The following is a 17,100-nucleotide window of genomic DNA, read 5'->3' on the forward strand; positions in this document are numbered from 1 at the left end:
CCATTTGGGCCTTTTCTACACTTGGCTCAGCCCTCTGCGCAGACATGGGTCCAATTCTTAACTCCCCAAATAGCCCCATTACCATGGCAACCTTACTCAGCACCCACTCCCCCTTTCTCTCAGACCTCAGAGCCAGTCACTGAAAAGGGTGTGGGTGCAGACCTCCCTCATTGGCAGTCACATCCCCAAGGCTTGTTTCTTCGGAGCCCCCTGCTCCCACCTCCTAACATCACAGCAGTCACAACCAACAGTTAAACTTTATATTTACAATATTCTCTTCATCTTTTGCCAGGTTTAAAAATGTGTACAGAGCCGCAAAGGGTGGGGACATGGGATTGTCAGGGAACTGTTCTGGGGAGAGGGACTGGGCATTGGAGTCCGTGGCTGAATCATGGGGTCCCCCAGCCCCTCTCCCATGTCCCAGTTTGTGGGACATCTGTCTATAGGATTCAGGGCCCAGGTCCCTAGCATTTAGAGGGCATGGCTGTTTGGAAAGGAACTAGACCAGGCAGGAGAAAGGGAGGGAAAACAATGGTTTCCATGGGTGGAGGTGGGAGAAGGGATGGTCAAGAGGCAAAGTTCCGGGAAGCCAAGACCAGGGATTCTGGATCTGGGTGTCAGTGGAAGACGGCACCCCACCCCCTACTCAAGTTTGGCACTAACATCCCATTAAATGCCGACAGACAAGGATTCTCTCAACGGGTGTCCCTGATGAGGTTCTGCTCCCTATAGGCTCAGGTCCCCTCTGGGCAGCCACCTTACACATGTCCTTTCAAATTCTTCCTGCTGGTGTCTGCCCATGTCCTGCCGCCCATTGCCCCTCCGTCTGTTCCTCAGCACTGCTGACCTCATTCTCTCCCCAGCCACGCAGCCTTTCTCCCTTGCTCTCCTCCCCTCCACCCTCCACCCCTCCTTTTCTTCAGCCTTGGCGACTGAGGGAAGAAGGGGCAGGTCACAGAAAAGGAAGGGGCAGCTGAAGGGAGAAGCTGGTCTGACACTGAGACACGGAGATGGCTTCAAACAGGGGGGGGAACCTGAGGCACAGAGGAAGGGGTGAGACATGGTGAGGATAAAAGAGAGACACAGGTAGGACCCCTATAGCTGCCACCTCCCCATCTCCTGTATCTCACCTGCTCCCACGCTTACCTGCTCTGGCCCAGGACTGGGGAATGCTTGGCAAACCCACCGACCCAGTTTGGCACAGATGAGTAATGGTCTGAGGACTGAGGGAAAGGCTGTCCTCAGACCCCAGTGAGGACTTTGGTCAAACATGCACGGCCTCTGTGGGTGGCAGGTCCCACACCCCTGACCCCGAACTCAGCATCTCTGGGGGAGGGGGGGACAGAGCTCCGCCCTCAGGGTTTATACGTCCCCCTCAGCTGCTCTCAGCTTGGAGTCTCTTCCTACCTGCTGTGTGAGGAGGAATTAGGTGCTGCGCCCGAGGCCTGGGGGATGCAGGGAAGTACTGGAGAGAAAAGGGACCATCTGCATGGGAAAACATACATCCACATGCAAGAACATGTTTGCACTCAGAGAAGTGTGCCCTGGACTTCTGGGAAAAGGAGTTCCCAGGCAGTACAGGGATGCAGGATCTCCCCGGTCCCCCTGGCAGGGATTCTGCGTCTGTCGTCCGTGGAAAGCGAGGCCTATCCGGGAGACTGCGCTCCACCTGACTTGTGCCAAGGGGGAAAGACATGCTTCTCCAGGGCAGGGGTGGGGTGGGGGGGTGGGCCAGGGAGGGGGCGCTGTGGTTCCTCACTACTTCCCAAGAACCACCCTGTGTCATCTGGTGGCCGAGGGTCACTGCACATGAACACACCACTTCCAGGGTCTCCATGGGGTGGGCAGGGGAGAGGAGGTGGGAGAAGGCATGAGGGAATATGATTCTGGGGTACAAATCCCCGCGGAAATTCTTTGAGAGGGCCAACATGTGTCCAGGGCGGCAAAAAAAAACCTCACCCTGCACATGGGAAAACACCCCCTCGTAGAAAGCACACCTCCACGTGGGAAAATCCTTCCATACTTCCGCACACCGAAGACTGGTGTCCCAATGGAGGGGACAAAACACCCCCCAGTTGTTCAAAGGCCCAGGTCCAGAGAAGAAAACGGGCCTCTACGCATGGGAAAACACACATCCCAGTGAGGAGACCCATGTCCACCTAATGTTCCTCGACATGTGGCGAGAAAAGCCTGTTGCCAAGTCCTCCTCCCTGCCTTCCGAGTGGCACTTCCTGCCGGTGGGAGGGCTGGGGAGGAGGGCCCCCCCAAGCCATCCCCTATACGCGGGTAGTGGAGTGGGGGTGGGGTAGAGTGTTGTTGTGGCTGGTAGCGGTGGGGGGAGGTGGGGGGAAGGGCCCAAAGGGATGGAGGGATGGTGGCGGCGGGGGAGGTGGTGGTCCCAGGCCACTGGGCAGCAGGGTCAGGGCCCCAGGGGCCAAGAGAGGCACATCGTCTGGTGCCCGGCGCAGGGCCAGGGTGTAGTCGGGTGGGCAGGCGGGGCGCAGGGCCTCAGCAGGGTCCGCCCCGACGCCGCCACCCCGTTTCAGCTGCAGTGACACCAGCTCCTCTTCTGGTGGCAGCTCTCGGCCGGTAGTAGGGAGCAGGGGGCCCCCACCAGGCACACCAGAGCCTGATCCTCCCGGGGGACTGAGCCGCCGGCACCGCAGCTCTTGCCGCCGGTCCCGCTTGTAGTAGAGGGCGGCAAAGGCGAGGATGTTGAGGAAGAGGAGGGAGGCGCCCACAGCCACAGTGACGCTCAGCTCCGTGGAGTAGTCCCGGGAATCCCCGGGGAAGCGGTCATAGGCCCTGGGGCCTGGCTCGGGCTCAGGCTCGGGTGGCAGAGTGGCAGGTGGTGGGGGTCTGCGTGTGCCCGGGGCACCGGGGGGCGGGCGAGGTGGCCAGCGTGTGGCGTAGGGAGGCAGGCGCGTGGTGGTGGTGAAGATCTCCGTGTGCAGGTTGTGCAGGTGGGGCACAAGCTCCAGCCAGAAGGCCACCTTGTTGGCACGGTAGTTGTCACGCACGCGCGGCTTCAAGCCAATGTGCAGGTACTGCTTCTCCTTGCTGTTGAACTTGCTCCACACCACCTCCTCGAAGCGGTTGGGCTTGGTGTGGATGAACTTGGTATCCTGCGGCACTGGCTGGTTGGGGTCGCTGTGGGCACAGGAGGGCAGGGAAAGGAGGAGTGAGGGAGAGGCTCCAACAGGTGTGGGAGGGCGGAGGAGGGATGCGGGGAGAGGCAGAGATGCAGAGAGCCCGGGAAACAGAAGGAAAGTCAGGGGGAAAGCTAGAGGCAGAGAGGCCGAGAGGGATAGGAAGGGACAGATGGATACGAAGAGAGAAAGAAATGACGAGAAACGGGGACGGAAAAACAAAGAGGGATGGAGACAGACTGCCAGAGACAGCCAGAGATGAGGACAGAGGGACAGAGATAGGCAGAGACAGAGACAGCCAACAAAAGAGGCAGAGGCTGAGACGGAGCGAGACAGAGACCTACAGAGATGGAAAGATAAAGACACATGAACGATAGTCACGGGAAATCAGCAAGCAAAATGTAAACAGATCAAAGGGAAAGGGAGAGAGATCAATGGCTTTCAAGAGTGTGAGACGTAGAGACAGCCATAGAGACAGACAGACCCAAACCCTCACATATACTCGGACACAGACGGGGGCAGTCAGAGGGCAGAGCATTGGCAGAAGAAAGAGAGAGGGTGACTAGGCTAGGGAGCGAAGAAGAGATAGACATGAAGCCAAAGCCACCAAGTGAACCCACCCCCGGAAAGGACAGGGACCTCTCTGTTTAACTCTGATGAATCTCCAACACGCAACTCAGTGCCTGGCACAGAGAAGGCACCCAGCAGGTGTCTGAGTCGAGAAGGCAAGGTGCCGTAATGTAGGGATGGTGGCCTTGTGGAGAAGTGAGAAAGAGAAGGAGCGGAGAGTGGAGGGTGTGTGTGCCTCGGCCTGCATGGTGCCCCACCCAGGCCCTCTGGCCCTCACCCAGTCTTGGCGAAGTTGGTCCAGTAGGTCATGACCACGGCGCTGAGCATGACATCATTCTTAGAGAAATTGCAGGGGAAGAGGTCTGTGGCACCCACCATGGGCACACCAAAGACGTAGGGAAGCTCGTCCCCATGCGCTGCATCTGCCCACTCGGGCCGGCCCTCAGCCTGGCAGTGGTGGTAGAAGGTGTAAAAGTAGACAGGGGACTGGTAGTCAGCATGCAGCTTGGCGGTGGCCACGGCTGGTGCCACCCACTGGTGGTCAGTAAAGAGCGCCAGCAGGGTCTTGCGCCGCATCTCACCGTTGTCCCGGTCGGCCCAGTCTGTGTACATAAACTTGATGGTCTCCCGCAGCACATCCTTGCCCTCCGGGTAGCCATACAGGTTGTCCACGAAGTTGGAGACCGTGAAGTCAAAGGCGCTGGCGGACACGCCATCCTCACTCTCTGCTGAGTCCTCCACGAACTTGAGGCCTTCTCCTTGGTTGACACCGATGAGCATGTCGTAATTTAGGAATTCTCCTTGCTGCATGAGGATCTCAGGGTCATCGGGGACGACGTCACCGTCCACCACGGGCCCAAAGGCAATGTGGTAGCTGGGGAGAAGGGGTCAGACTCTCATTACCTGCTCACTGGCCTCCTCTCAACTCAAAGCTTGCTGAGCCCTCTGCCTGGAAGATACTTCTCCCTAGTTAAAATCTCCTATGAATCCACCCCGGTTGGTGTGGCTCAGTTGGCTGGAGTGTCATCCCGTAAACCGAAAGGTCTCGGGTTTGATTCCCAGTGAGGGCACATGCCTGCATTGCAGGTTCAGCCCTTGGTCGGGCGATGTTCGAGAGGCAACCAACCGGTCGATGTTTCTCTCCCTCTTCTCTCCCTCCCTTCCCCTGTGAAATCAATAAGCATGTCATGGGGTGAGGATCAAAAAACCTCTCCTATGAATCCTTAAGGGCACTTGGCCCATTGGGAAGTCTTCTCTGAAGCACTTTCTGGCGCCTTGCGCATACTTGCCCTGTTTGGGCACCTCCACTTAGGGAAGGCTTCCAAGAGAAGAAGGCAGGGCTAGCAGAGGGGCCTGAAGCCCACCTCTCCTCGCCAAACCTGCACACTCCTCACCCTCAACCTCCTTGGAATCAGCAAGGTGGGCGAAAGCCTGGATCCGGCCCTCTCCCACCCCCACCCCCACTCCAATAGCCATACCGGGCGGGCTGCACGTCCTGGTCCACCAGCTCCCGGGAGGGCTTCCGACGCAGACACTCCACAGCTTCAGCGCTGTCCTCTCGGTCACAGCCAACCTTTGCTGCCAGTAGTCGTGTGTATTTGAGCGGCTGATAGTTGACAGACCAGCTGGAAATGGCAGTGCCACTCTGTGCAATGGCCTTCTGGAATAGCCCTGGTGGGACAGGCAGGGTTTAGGCTGGGCAGTATCAGCCCAACAGAGAAGGGGGGCTTGGTAGGATCAGGGGTATAAGGAAGGGAACAGGACTGGCGGGCTAATGAGGTTGCTGGTACCTTCCGAATGGTGAGAAAGGATCAGAAGGTTGACACAGGATGCGCCTGCCCCAGACCCAAAGATGGTGATGCGCTCAGGGTCGCCTCCAAAGTGGGCAATGTTTTCACTGAGCCAGCGCAGGGCCTGGATCTGGTCCAGGAGTCCATAGTTGCCTTTTGCAGCCTGGTCCCCGGTGCTGAGGAAACCTGGAGGTAAAGGAAGAAAGGGAGCTACCTGGGGGGTGTTACAGTGTCCTTGCCCCTTAGCCGGGCAGCTCTGGGCAGCTCAGTCTGGCCCAGAAGCCATTTTGCTGCTGCTGGGTTTAAAGGACCCCAACCCCCAGACCCCCCCTCCCAGGCTCCCTAGAATTGGCTGCCCTCCCTCACCGAGCACCCCAAGCCGGTAGTTGAGCGTGGCTACAATGACGTTGCCATAGGCGGCCAGGACAGAGCCATCGAACATGTTCCCGGTGCCCTCCATGTAGGAGCCGCTGTGCAGAAACAGCATCACGGGCTTCTTCCCAGAGTCCCGGATATCTGCGTGGGGAGGGGTGGGCAGGTGGGCCGGGAGTGGGGACAAGGACACAGTGAGACCAGAAGCAGCACCTCCCAGCTCCCAGGCCTGCTGAAGATCAGCCCAGAGCTCAGGGGACGTGTCATTCCCGTCCCTGGGGGGCAAGACCGGATTCCCCTCCCTCCCTCCCCAGCTAGCTCTGGCAGAAGGTCCCTCCCCACATCCTGCCAGTCTGCTCCATGACACTTCTCCAAATGCCAGGCAGATCTTCCAAGAAGCCTAACAGAGGCAGGGGTCGGGGGTGGCCCTCCTCAGGGCACCTGCTGGGTCCAGGGGACCTCCTCCCCACACACACACAGCAACTCTCCTTCCTGCTCCTAGAGAGAGTGAGCTCCTAAGGATGGCACTGGAGCTAAAGGTGCTGGGAGGGTCCTGGGCCTTTCTCAGACTTAGGCCTTGGGCCTCAGCTCCACGTGGTAGACTGGTCTGTCCATGAGGGGGTGCCAGGCCCTAGGGTCCCTGGGGGCTTGGTCTCCTCCCCGCCCTAATTCCTTTCTAGGTCACCTCCCCAGTCACCATGGCAACCCCCAGCCTAATTACTATGGCAGAAGGAGGCAGGGTGGGAAAGAGCTTGCTTAATGAAGCCAGGGTGCAGCTCCCTAGTCTTGGAACCCCCTGCAAACTGGCCTGAGCCCCGGGGTTCTGCACCAGACCCTTCTTTTCTCATGTCTCAAGAGGATCCCATAAGCACTGCGACATGTAGTAGACTTTTGAGGCGCTCCAGACTGGACTGAACAGTGACTAATTCCAAAAGAAGGTCGGAGTCTGGGAGGGCTCGCCGCAGTCCCCAAGGCTATATATGTACCCTCCCCTGCAGCCTCTGCGTCGTTTACCACAGCACCAGGGCTGGGGTGGCCCCAGCCCACAGGCCTGCATGACGCCTGCAATCTCTGACTAGCCTGGCCCTCAAAACAAGAGCCAGGCCCGGGCCTCCGCAGCTGGTCCCCAGTGGCTCTGCCAGCGTCCTGCATCGTGCTAGAAACTTTCTTCTAGCCAGAGGTCAACCAACAGGTCACTAAGACATGCCCCTCCATTCCCTACAGACAGCTTCCTGCCTCCTTTCTCTCGCGACCTTCTCGGCAACCTCTCTTTGCCTGACTTTGGCCAGGGGCTCCTAGACGGGCAGGGCCCCCTTTATGTCCTCCCCAAATTCTATCTCTCCCTTTGTTCCTGAACCTCCAGTGGCCTTCCAAGAAGTTCAGGCTGAGTCTCCTTCCCTCTAAGGTCCTGCCCTAAATGTCCTCAGTTCTCCCCCGTCCTCCCACCCAGCACCTCCGCTCCCGGTATGGGAGGAGGGGGGGTCAGAAAGGGAAGGAGCAGGAAGGGGGGCTGGGGCAACAAGAATTCAAAACCAACAAAAAACAGGATCAAGAAAGAAGAAAGAAAAAAACAATAACCAAAAAGCAAGAAGCTCTCGGGGCAGATTCAACAAGAAAAGAAAAAAAAAAAAAAAAAAAAAAAAAAGATCTGTTTGTTTGGAAAAAAAGAAAAAAAGAAAAAAGTTCTTTGCATTTTTTTTTTCAAAATTTTGTGGTGAAACTTCAAGATATTGGGCCCTGTTTTCAAAAATTTCCAAATTCTTTAATTTGCTTTAAAAGTTTGCATTTTCGGCGTCTAACAGGCTTTTGGAAATTGTAGCAGGCTTCTGATGTTTCACTGTCATCAATTTGCCAACTTAATTTTTTTTTCAAATGCTGTTTTGCTTCAAATTAAAATAGTTTTTTCAAATGCTACATTTCACAAGTTTCAAAACAGTCCAAATTTTTGTCAAACTCTTAACATTTTATCCAATTTTTTGGTATTTTATTTTTTTCTGACATTCCAATTTTTTTTTCACTTTAATTTCTCCATGTTTAGCTTTTCTTGAAGGTTTTCTAGTAGGTCCAATTTTGTTCAAATTTCATTTGAAGTTTTTCATAATTCTTTTTTCCAATATTACAAATTTTTCTTTTCTTTTCTTTTTCATTTTTAGTTGGGAGAAGGACTGCGGGCCTTGGGGGCTGCGGGGTATTTAGTTAGGGGCGGGGCCGTGAAAGTGAACGTCCTCTTATCAGCAACCACATGCAGCAGCGGGATTTTTAAATCTACCTGTGTCTGGCGGATTGAGCGTCGCCTCGTCACGTTTTTTTGTGAGCGGACCTAAGACCGGGAACACAAAACAGAGAAAAAAGGACAATTTTGTGGGGAAAGATGGGAGTCGGGGGAGGTGGTGGATGGGGAAGGGAGGAGAGAAAGTAGAAAAGGGGAGGGTGGGGGGCAGAAAAAATAAGCCAAAAAAAGCAAAATTTGTTTGCAAGAAAAAGAAACCAAGAAAAGAGAAAAACGTTTTTACAACCCAATTTTGTTCCCCTCCCCGGAAAAAGTAATGCCCCAAAGAAAAGGCTGGTTTTGAGGGGGTGGGGTGCCTAAGTGGGCTGAGGCCTGTCTTAAGACTTATGGACTGGGCTGGAAAGGATTTGGCTTATAGCTGTGTTGGCTAACAGCTGGAAATGAAACGGTGTTAGAGGTGGGGCGGGAAGGGAGGGGAAACCTGCCCAGGAGACCAAGGCCAGCTTTGCCACCTGGGCCTCCACTCAAAGCAGGCCCTCTCCAGGGCCAGCCAAGCACCTGCCTGCTCCCCAAGGCTGGGGCGGGGCGGGGGGGCGCGCTGCAGCAGAAAGGACTCTGCTTCCCTCTGGACCAATCTGGAGGGCTGTGGGTAGGGCAGCCAGAGCTGCCTGCCCGCCCACCCGGCCTCTCAGCCACCAGCATTTCTCTTCCATCCGCACTCACAGGCCTGGCTTCTCACCCCATCTCCCCAGTGTGGGGTGAAGCAGGGAAAGGGGTCATCAGGTCTTGCCCTCCACTCCACCTCTTCCCTCTGTCTGCCCCCACCCGCACCCTCCAAACTTGATCCCCTACCCAGGCCTGCTCTCCTCCCCCCAAATGGTAAAATTCCCACCAGGGGCACCAGCCCTTCACCAACCCCTGCTCTAATGCCAAAAATCCCCCCTCCCCAATTGGGGGTTCAGTCCACAAATAGGCAATAAGAAACACAGTGCCCTGAGCCAGCCTGATACATGAGGTGCCAGGAAGTGCTGGGAGGCACAAAGTGTGCCCACTGTTAGGGAAGGGTCCTAGACAAGGCCCAGAGTTTGGCTCCAGGTTTCTTTCAGGGAAGAGCTGGAACCCAGGGGCCTGCAGGGTTCTCCCAGCTGCCTGGTTTCTCCTCAACACCAGGGGGAAGGGTGGGTCAGCAAGGGCCAGGCCAGCCTGCGGAAGGCTTCTCCCAATTGGCAATAATGGCTCTGTGGTGATTCATTGGGGTCAGGGCCTGTTCTTCTCTGTGACAGGGCGGGAATGGGGATGAAGTCAGTAAGGCACGCAGGTACGTGAGTATTAAGAGTGTGTGTATGTGAGTGCGCGCGCGCACCTGAGTCAACCTCTTCCTTCCAGAGCTGGTGTGAAGATTCAGTGAGATCACCTGAATGTGTCAGGCCCCTCAGCAGGATGGCAGTAAGCGGTGGTTAAAAAAATACAGAAAGTGTGAGGCAGGGTGGACAATTAGTGGGGAGATGTTGGGATAGACAGTGCTTTGGTGGGAAGTGCTGGCTGGATGTTTCGCTGAGGAGGACACTGGGTTGGACAGCCTCCGTGAAGATGTGGGAGGGGAGAGTCCACAGATGGAGGGTGTGAGACAGACAGTCTCTGTGAAGGCGCTGGGGTGAAGAATTCACAGGAGGGAGATGCTGGATGCAGTAAGTGGTCCATGAGAGGGCAGGGGGGTGTGAACGGGGTGGTTCTCATGCAGGGGGTGTTCGGTAAATGTTCTGTCAGGGTGCTTGGAATCTGGATGGGATTAGAGCGAATGCTACTTCTGAGCGTTGTGTGTACAGGCCACTATGAGGCACGGTTTGTATGGGGAAGGGTAGTTAGGGTGTCAGGGGATGTGGCTGGTATGAGCAAAATGGGGTGGATTGTCCGTACAGGTGTTGAGAACAATATGGGTGGGTTGAGGTGCTGTGGGTGTTCTGTGATCGGCATGAGAGGACTTTGGGTACAGGGACTGACTGCGGTGTGAGCGGCCTGGTGGAACACATGGTCCAGGGGCAGGGTTATTGGGATAAGGTGTTGCTAGGCACATGCTCTGTATGCAGGAATACTGGGAGCCACAGGTGTGGGTGATGGGGTACACACTTTTAGGAAAGTGTTGGGGTATGTGCTGTGCGAAGGTGCTGGGAACTGCAGTATGTGGGGTGTTGGACCACATACATGGTCGGTGTGTAGATTGGTTGGGTACACAATCTGAGTGTTGAGTAGTTGAGCTCCTGGTCTGTTGAGGGACTTGAGTACTTGATGCGGGATTGTTGGGTGTGTAGGGTGTACGTAGAGGGGTTCCTGGTGCCAGGCCTGTTTGTAAAGTTGTTGGAGGCTGACCTGCAGGGGCGTGGTAGGAGTGGACGGCCTCGTAGAGGCGTTGGGGTATTCTGGAGTGGTGATATGGGGCGTCTGAAGGACAGCCTGTTGAGGCGGCTGGGGTTGTGCTGACTGCCTCTGCTGTGGGCAGCTGGAAGGCACTCTGAAAGATGCTCTGACTAATCTTAACGTGTGCCGAAGGCTGGCAGGAGGAGACCCGTCCAGGGCGTGTGCTGGGGGCTAGGAGCAGAGCTGCAGTGAACTGAGAGTTCAGTGACAAGACAGTCAGTTCAAGAGCTCCAGGGAAGCTGTTCCGATGGGGGTGCCATGAGTGGAGAGGCCCTTGGCAGGGCGCTTCCCTGATCCTTCGGGAGTGTGTAGGGACCAGAGGACAGAAGGACCAGAGTGCCTGGAGAAGAGACTCTCGGCTTAGGCAAGGGGCTCTGGAGGTGATGTGATAGATGGAAGCCTGCAGTGCTGGCCTTGGGGGAAAGGAGGAGTCTGCTGTCTTTGAGGTAGAGATGTTGCTAAATTGGATGAGCCAGGGGCAAGCCCGGGCCTGGGGGTGGGAGGTGGGTGCCTAGCTGGAATGGGTGCCTAGGCAGGTGGTGGACACCTCCGCTGTGGGGACCAGCTGGTAAGTCCAGCCTAGTGCCTGCTCACCTTACCATTGGCTCTCTCTGTGGGCACAAAGAACTTGGGGGGTGGCTGTCTATGGGGTCCATCCCTGGGAGTGCTTGGCAGGCACCCATACCACACTCGGAGGGCACGCAGAGCTGGCAGGGACATACTGTCTGCTCACTGTCCCCACAAAGTCCAGCTCCCATCCCGGACTGTGTCAGTGCCTGAGGTTCTGCATGCGTGTTTGTGGGCTGTGTTCATGGAGTGCCCGGCGGGGTGCCCGCGCCCTTACCGTCCTCAGTGGGCACGTAGAGGTTGAGGTACAGGCAGTCCTCGCTCTGGTTCTGCACATAGGTGGCGGCTGCCTCCAAGTTGTCGGTGAACCACACAGGCAGCATGATGGCTGGCAGCGCCCCGTGCAGGTTCTGCGGGCAGGCGGGTGGCAGGGTGGTGGCGTTGCGCACGCCGGGCCACGAGGCCGGAGCCTCGGGAGGCTGGAAGCGGCGGGCACCCAGGGGCGGTGTGGCGTAGGGCACGCCCAAGAACTGCACGACGGGGCCCAGGATCTCGTTGTTGAGCTCACGCCGCACACCACGCACTCGCCCGTAGGCCGTGTTCACCACTGGGAAGCGCTCCTCCCCGAGGCTGCTGAGGCCCAGGCCAGGGCCACCAGGGGCACTGCCTCCGGGACCCACTCCCCCCCGTTGAGCCCCCACCAGCCCCACCAGACACAGCGCCAGGAGCCACATGCTGATAGGGGGACCCCCCCTCCCTCCCCGGGACCCCCCCCCTCGGAGAGAGAGAGAAGGGGGGGGAGAGGGAGGGAGGCCCCCCCTCGCCCCAGGAGGGAGGAGGGGGTGGGAAAGGAGGGAGGAGGGGAGTGGGAAGGGACCTGGGTTAGACTGGACAGAGAAGGGGTCTGTTCCTCTCCATGGAGGGGGCAAGGGGTGGGGAAGGGGAAGGGAGTGGGAAAAGGTGAATGCAGGCTGGACCTGTGGGTCGGAGAGAGAGGGTATGCGAGATACAGACAGACAGACAGAAAAATACATAGGAGAGTTGGAAGAAGGGCAGGGAAGAAGGGCAGACAGAAAGGAATGGGGAAACAGAAGAGACAAGTGGTTAGTGACTTGGAATTCAGACCAGTTGCCCCCCTTCTTCCACCCTCAGGCCCCCTCAGCACTTCCCCTCAACCCCAAAACTCCCTCCATCTTCAGGGACCCAGATAGCAAAGTCTGAGGCTGGGGGTAGGGTCAAGATGTGATAACAGTCCAGGACACAACCAGAGGGGAAGCACGGTCCGCTCCCAGCCCCAGCCTGCCCCCTTCCCGCTGCTTTATCCCTACCAGGAGGGCTCTCCGCAGGGACTCAGGAGTCCCAGTTCCCACCTCCCTGGGAGGGATGAGATAGACCAGGAAGAGAAAATAAAAATACCAAGTCATTAATTAGTAGGAAGCAGCGGGTTTGTTTATATGTGTTAATTACTCCTGAGCTGTAATTTCATGGCACTTAACCCCACCCCAGGCCAGACTCCAGGCCTCCCTTGGGACTGCATGAGCCCAGCACCTTCTCCTCCCTTCAACATCCCATTCCCTAAGGATCTGTGCAGCAGTGGGGGACTCCTTTTCCCCAGGCCCTTTCCATTTCTTCCCTCAGAAGTTAAGGTGCCTTGAGGCAGGGGCTACAGGAGGGAGGGGATGCTGGAGGGGGGCAAATCCAGGGACAGATGCGTGATCCTGCAGCCGGTTGCTGAGCGACAGGATGCTGCCCCGCAATGTTACCTCGGCAACGGGCTGCAGCTTTAACCCTGAGTGGGGGGGCGGGTCTGGAGGAAGAGGGGAAGGGACTGGCCCGGTTACGGGGTCCTTCTAGGCATGAGGGCAGAGGCATGAGTCAGAATGCTAGAGTTTCCCCCAATCTTAGCATAGAAGAAGTATATATGTTGAGGGGAGCGGGAGAATGGAGGCATTAAAGAACCCTAAAAGACCCGCCTCTTGGCCCTTGTTGGCCAATCAGAGCCTAGTACTAGTGACCAGGCCTCTGGCTGGGGAGAAGGGGTGCTGAGGTGGGTTTAGAAGGAGTCAGATGCACCTACTGACTGCCCCCCTCCCATAGTCTTGAACAGCCTTGTACTCCAGGCACCTCTTCTCCCATACATCGTATTTTGACCCATGTCCTGGGGGCAAGCCTAGGCTTTCTTCTCATCCTATCTCAGCTATTCACCTCCCCTTCCCCTTGCCAGTCCCCCACAGATGCTGCTCTGATACCTGGGTGCTCAGGGCAGCAGGAGCGGGACAAGGGAAGGGATCAGACTGAAGGGGCAGACACCCAGGTCATTTCAGCAACCCCCCCAACCCCCCCCCCCCCCCCCCCAGCTGCCAAAGCTGTTTGCTGACGCGGGGTTTTCAGAGCCAGGCAGGCGCCAGCCCGCGGGTGGCTCTCTGCAGGTGTCAATTTATTCCAGAGATGAGGACACCGGAATCCTTACCACACACACCCAGTCGTGCCCTCCCCCTCTTCAGGTCCTCTAAAGCTCCTGTTCCCCCATCACCTAGAGGGGGCTTGGGGCTGGCTCCCTCAGGGTTTCCTCTGCCCATGCCAGGGTGGGCTCTGCTTCCACGGCCTTGCCACCCCCTCCCCCTCCTACTAACTCGGTTTATCTGCCTCTGTCACCCTTCCTCCCTTAAGGTACTTTGGGCCTGTGGCCTTCTCCCTGCCAGCTTCTCTCCCTTCTTCCCTCCCTCTGGAGCCCCCCCCCCTTCCTCTCCATAACGCTCCCTCAGCGCATCTTTCCCAGCCTCTTCCAGACTGCTCCAGCTCTTGCCTTTAGTCTCTGTCCCTCAGTCTTTTTTCATCACTCTCTTCCATATCTCCCTTCTTAGTGTTTTTCATTTTTCTCTCTCCTTCACACCCCTTCCCCAAATTTCTCCCTCAAGCCTTTTCTGCTTCTGTCTCTCCTTCTCCTCTTTCCCTATCTGTCTCCCCCATTTTCTCTCCCCTTCTTTCTCCTTTCTGTCTGCCACATCTTGCTCCCCCTCCTCTCTATTCCTCTGTCTTGCTCTTTCCATTCCTGGCCAGGCCTGACTCCCACAGCCGGGGAGAGTTGAGGGACGGGGGCTCAGGCCGCAGCCCCCCCCTTCCTGCAGTGGGGAAAAATGGCTTGGCCGGGAAGGGGAGAAGGAGGGGGAGGGGGAGATGGGAACACATGGGGTCTGTGGGCCCATTCAAAGGATCATTCATGGGCTGGAGAGAGGCAGAGACAAAGAGACCGAGACGGAGAGACACGGCGAGAGCATCCCTAGGCGGAGACGAGCAGACAGAGCAGGCTGAGGGAAACCAGGCGCAGGGAGAGAGATGGGGAGTGGGAGACCCCAGTGGACCGCCACGCAATCCCCTCCACCCGGCCCGGCTTAGCTCCTACCTGGCTCAGCCCTGGGGCCGTGGTGCCTCCATCCAGGGCTCCGAGTAGGGGGCGGCGGCCTCTGAGCCCCCGCGGTCCCGCAGGCCCAGCCCCCGCCCGCAGCGCCTCACCCAGCGGGGGAGGGGGATCGCCCCAGCCCCAGGGGGCGGGGCCGGGATCCAGTCGATCCCCAGGGAGAGGTAGGGGATGGGGTCAGGAGGAACCCGAGAACGGGGAGCCCGCAGTGGGGACAGCGGAGTGAGGAGGGGGCAACGGGACAAGACTGGATTGAGGATCCACTGGCTCCGTGGGCCGGCTTCGGGGGACCAGAAGGCTGTACAGGCGGAGGATCCTAAGGAATCGGGTGCGGGGGGAGGAGTCCACGGCAATCCCCAGGGGCCCGGAGCCCGGGAGCGCAGGATCCGCGGTGCAGGGGCAGGGATCCAGCCGGAATCCTCGGGGAGAGGGAGGGATCTAGTCGATCCCGAGGGCGGGCGGGAGTGGGAGGTCCGGGGAGTCAGAGGAAGGCGGGAGTAGAGTCTGGAGCCCCGGGGCAGGGGTCGGCACTGCTCCTAGGAGGGAAAGCGGGGGGTAATGGGAAGGCTTCGGGGGACGCTCAGCAGCCGGGAGGCCCGGACTCCTGGCTCCGCGCGCCAGGGCCCGCCCGCCCCGCGTCCATCCCAGCCCGAGAGTGATGATCCGTCGGCGGAGCAGCCGCAGCAGCCCCGCGCGTCACCGCGCGGCCGCCTCCCCCGCCCCCTGCAGAGAGAGCGGCGCACACCCCTCGCTCGCACCCGCCTGCCCGCCCGCCCTCCGGAGTGTGGGGGGATTGAAGACGGTGGAAGAGGGCGGGAGTGGACAGACCGACGTATGAACGAAGCGGTCCCGGGCAGGAGAGAGACATCCCCCCAGATATCCCACCCTCGGGGCTCTCGCGGTTGGTGGTAGTGGTGGCGGTGGTGGGGTGAACTATAGGGGGCGGGGCATCATATGAAGAAGGCGGGGCCTTCAGTGTGGAGGAGGAGCCATAGGTGCAGTGGGCGGGGTTTAATGGAGATGGGTGGGGCTTGGGTAACCGCGGGGTCGCCTCTTTTTGGGTGCGTGTCTGTTTTAAAGCTGAAAGAGGTGCCTGTGGGAAAGGGGGCAGAACTTTGCGTGGGGACCTGGATTTTTGGAAATTGGCAGGAGGTGAGAGGGGGTGTTAGAGGAGGAGAACAACTTGGAAAGTGGGCCAATCCGTGACGCAAATCCTGTAGTACTGCCCCCACCCCGCCCCCCACTGCTCCTCTCCTCTGCTCCTAATTGGTTCTGATTTCTCCGCCCGCCAGATGTCTTCGCCACTCAACAGAGGTTTTACAAAGGCGCAAGCACCCGGGTGAGGACCTGGACGCTGAAATGAACACTGCCCTGATTGGACACCTCTGCACGTTATTTGCATGGGAGCTAGAGATTGGTTGGCCTCTTGGGTGTCCAGGGCGGTGTTCGCCGGGCGCGTGACCGTCTACTGCCATGGCCGGGCCAGGGGCAGCTTTCCGCCGCTTGGGTGCCTTGTCTGGAGCCGGGGCCTTAGGCTTGGCCTCCTACGGGGCGCACGGTCAGGGTGCTGGGGATGGAGCTGGGATTGTGCTTGGGGCGACCTATGGGGTCTGGTGAGGGGCGGAATCTGTGGGAAGTGCTGGGGCTTTCTTAGACCAGACAGCCTACGAGCCCTAAACATGTTCAAGTGCCCCAGCCCGGTCCAGTTGGTTCCCAGGATGTGTTCCCACCAATGAAAAGACTCCCCGGGGTGCCCTTTCCAGTGTCCACCAGGGTCCTCCTGGGAGTTGGGGCGTTAGGACTGGTAACCTTTGCCTCTCCTTTATACAGGCGCCCAGTTTCCGGATGCCTACGGGAAGGAGGTGAAGTAACCACGCGGGGGCTTCCCGACTTCTGGTTTATCAGGGCACAAAGTCTGGGGTCCCTGAGGGAAGCAGGGAAGAGGGGTGCGCGAGTCTTTGGAGCAGCAAGGGCTCCAAGCCTGAGGCGTGGGTGCCTAAGGGGTGGGCAAGCTGAGACTTCAGTTGGGATATGAACTTTTGTCTCATGGGATCCAGGGTTCTGTGTTTCTTAGGAGTTTTCCCCATTACTCTTTTTCTTACAGCTCTTTGACAAGGCCAACAAACACCACTTCTTACACAGCCTGGCCCTGCTAGGGGTGCCACATTGCAGAAGTCCCCTCTGGGTAATCTCACCCCCTTTCTAACCCTGACCAACCCCTGCCCACTCCTTCTCAGCCTGCCATTTCCTCACTGTCTTGTTTGCTTCCTTGTTATCTCTTTCAGGCCGGGTTACTGCTAGCCTCCGGAACCACCTTATTCTGCACCAGCTTTTACTACCAGGCTCTGAGTGGAGACCCCAGCATCCAGACTTTGGCCCCCGTGGGAGGGAGCCTTCTACTCTTGGGCTGGCTTGCCTTGGCTCTTTGAGCTTCTTTGTGTTTAATGTCTGGGTACTTTTTTGAGTGTTGGAGCAGGGAGGGGATTAAAAGAGAAAGGCAAGTAAACAACTTTGGAGTCTTTGTTCATTTAACCTCTTGGAGGAGGAAGGGTAGGGCTTTTCAACTTCTGAACTCCATCCCTTTCCTAA

General features: G+C 57.9%; 2 protein-coding genes across 3 annotated transcripts; one reads left to right on the forward strand and one right to left on the reverse strand.

Moving 5' to 3' along the window:
- Positions 1 to 280: 280 nt before the first annotated feature.
- On the reverse strand, positions 281 to 14,513 carry NLGN2 (neuroligin 2). 2 transcript variants are annotated; one of them, XM_054575745.1, is made up of 8 exons: positions 14,497 to 14,513; positions 11,371 to 11,503; positions 8,151 to 8,201; positions 5,876 to 6,025; positions 5,510 to 5,695; positions 5,198 to 5,390; positions 3,997 to 4,593; positions 281 to 3,150 (listed from the first exon to the last, which is right to left on the reverse strand). In XM_054575745.1, the coding sequence occupies exons 2-8, from the start codon at positions 11,474 to 11,476 to the stop codon at positions 2,277 to 2,279; spliced, it is 2,157 nt and encodes a 718-aa protein (XP_054431720.1). In that variant the 5' UTR covers positions 11,477 to 11,503; positions 14,497 to 14,513; the 3' UTR covers positions 281 to 2,276. The 2 variants fall into 2 exon arrangements, with proteins under 2 accessions (XP_054431720.1, XP_054431719.1); XM_054575744.1 differs by lacking the exon at positions 14,497 to 14,513 and having other exon boundaries at positions 11,371 to 11,827.
- A 1,427-nt stretch (positions 14,514 to 15,940) lies between these two features.
- TMEM256 (transmembrane protein 256) lies at positions 15,941 to 17,020 on the forward strand. The gene is made up of 4 exons (XM_054575612.1): positions 15,941 to 16,069; positions 16,342 to 16,373; positions 16,616 to 16,696; positions 16,797 to 17,020. The coding sequence occupies exons 1-4, from the start codon at positions 15,985 to 15,987 to the stop codon at positions 16,938 to 16,940; spliced, it is 342 nt and encodes a 113-aa protein (XP_054431587.1). The 5' UTR covers positions 15,941 to 15,984; the 3' UTR covers positions 16,941 to 17,020.
- The last annotated feature ends 80 nt before the right edge of the window (positions 17,021 to 17,100 follow it).

Source organism: Pteronotus mesoamericanus, unplaced genomic scaffold (genome assembly GCF_021234165.1).
Source record: "Pteronotus mesoamericanus isolate MK-2021 breed Mesoamerican mustached bat unplaced genomic scaffold, CSHL_Meso_final contig_317, whole genome shotgun sequence".
Classification (NCBI taxonomy): Eukaryota; Metazoa; Chordata; class Mammalia; order Chiroptera; family Mormoopidae; genus Pteronotus; species Pteronotus mesoamericanus.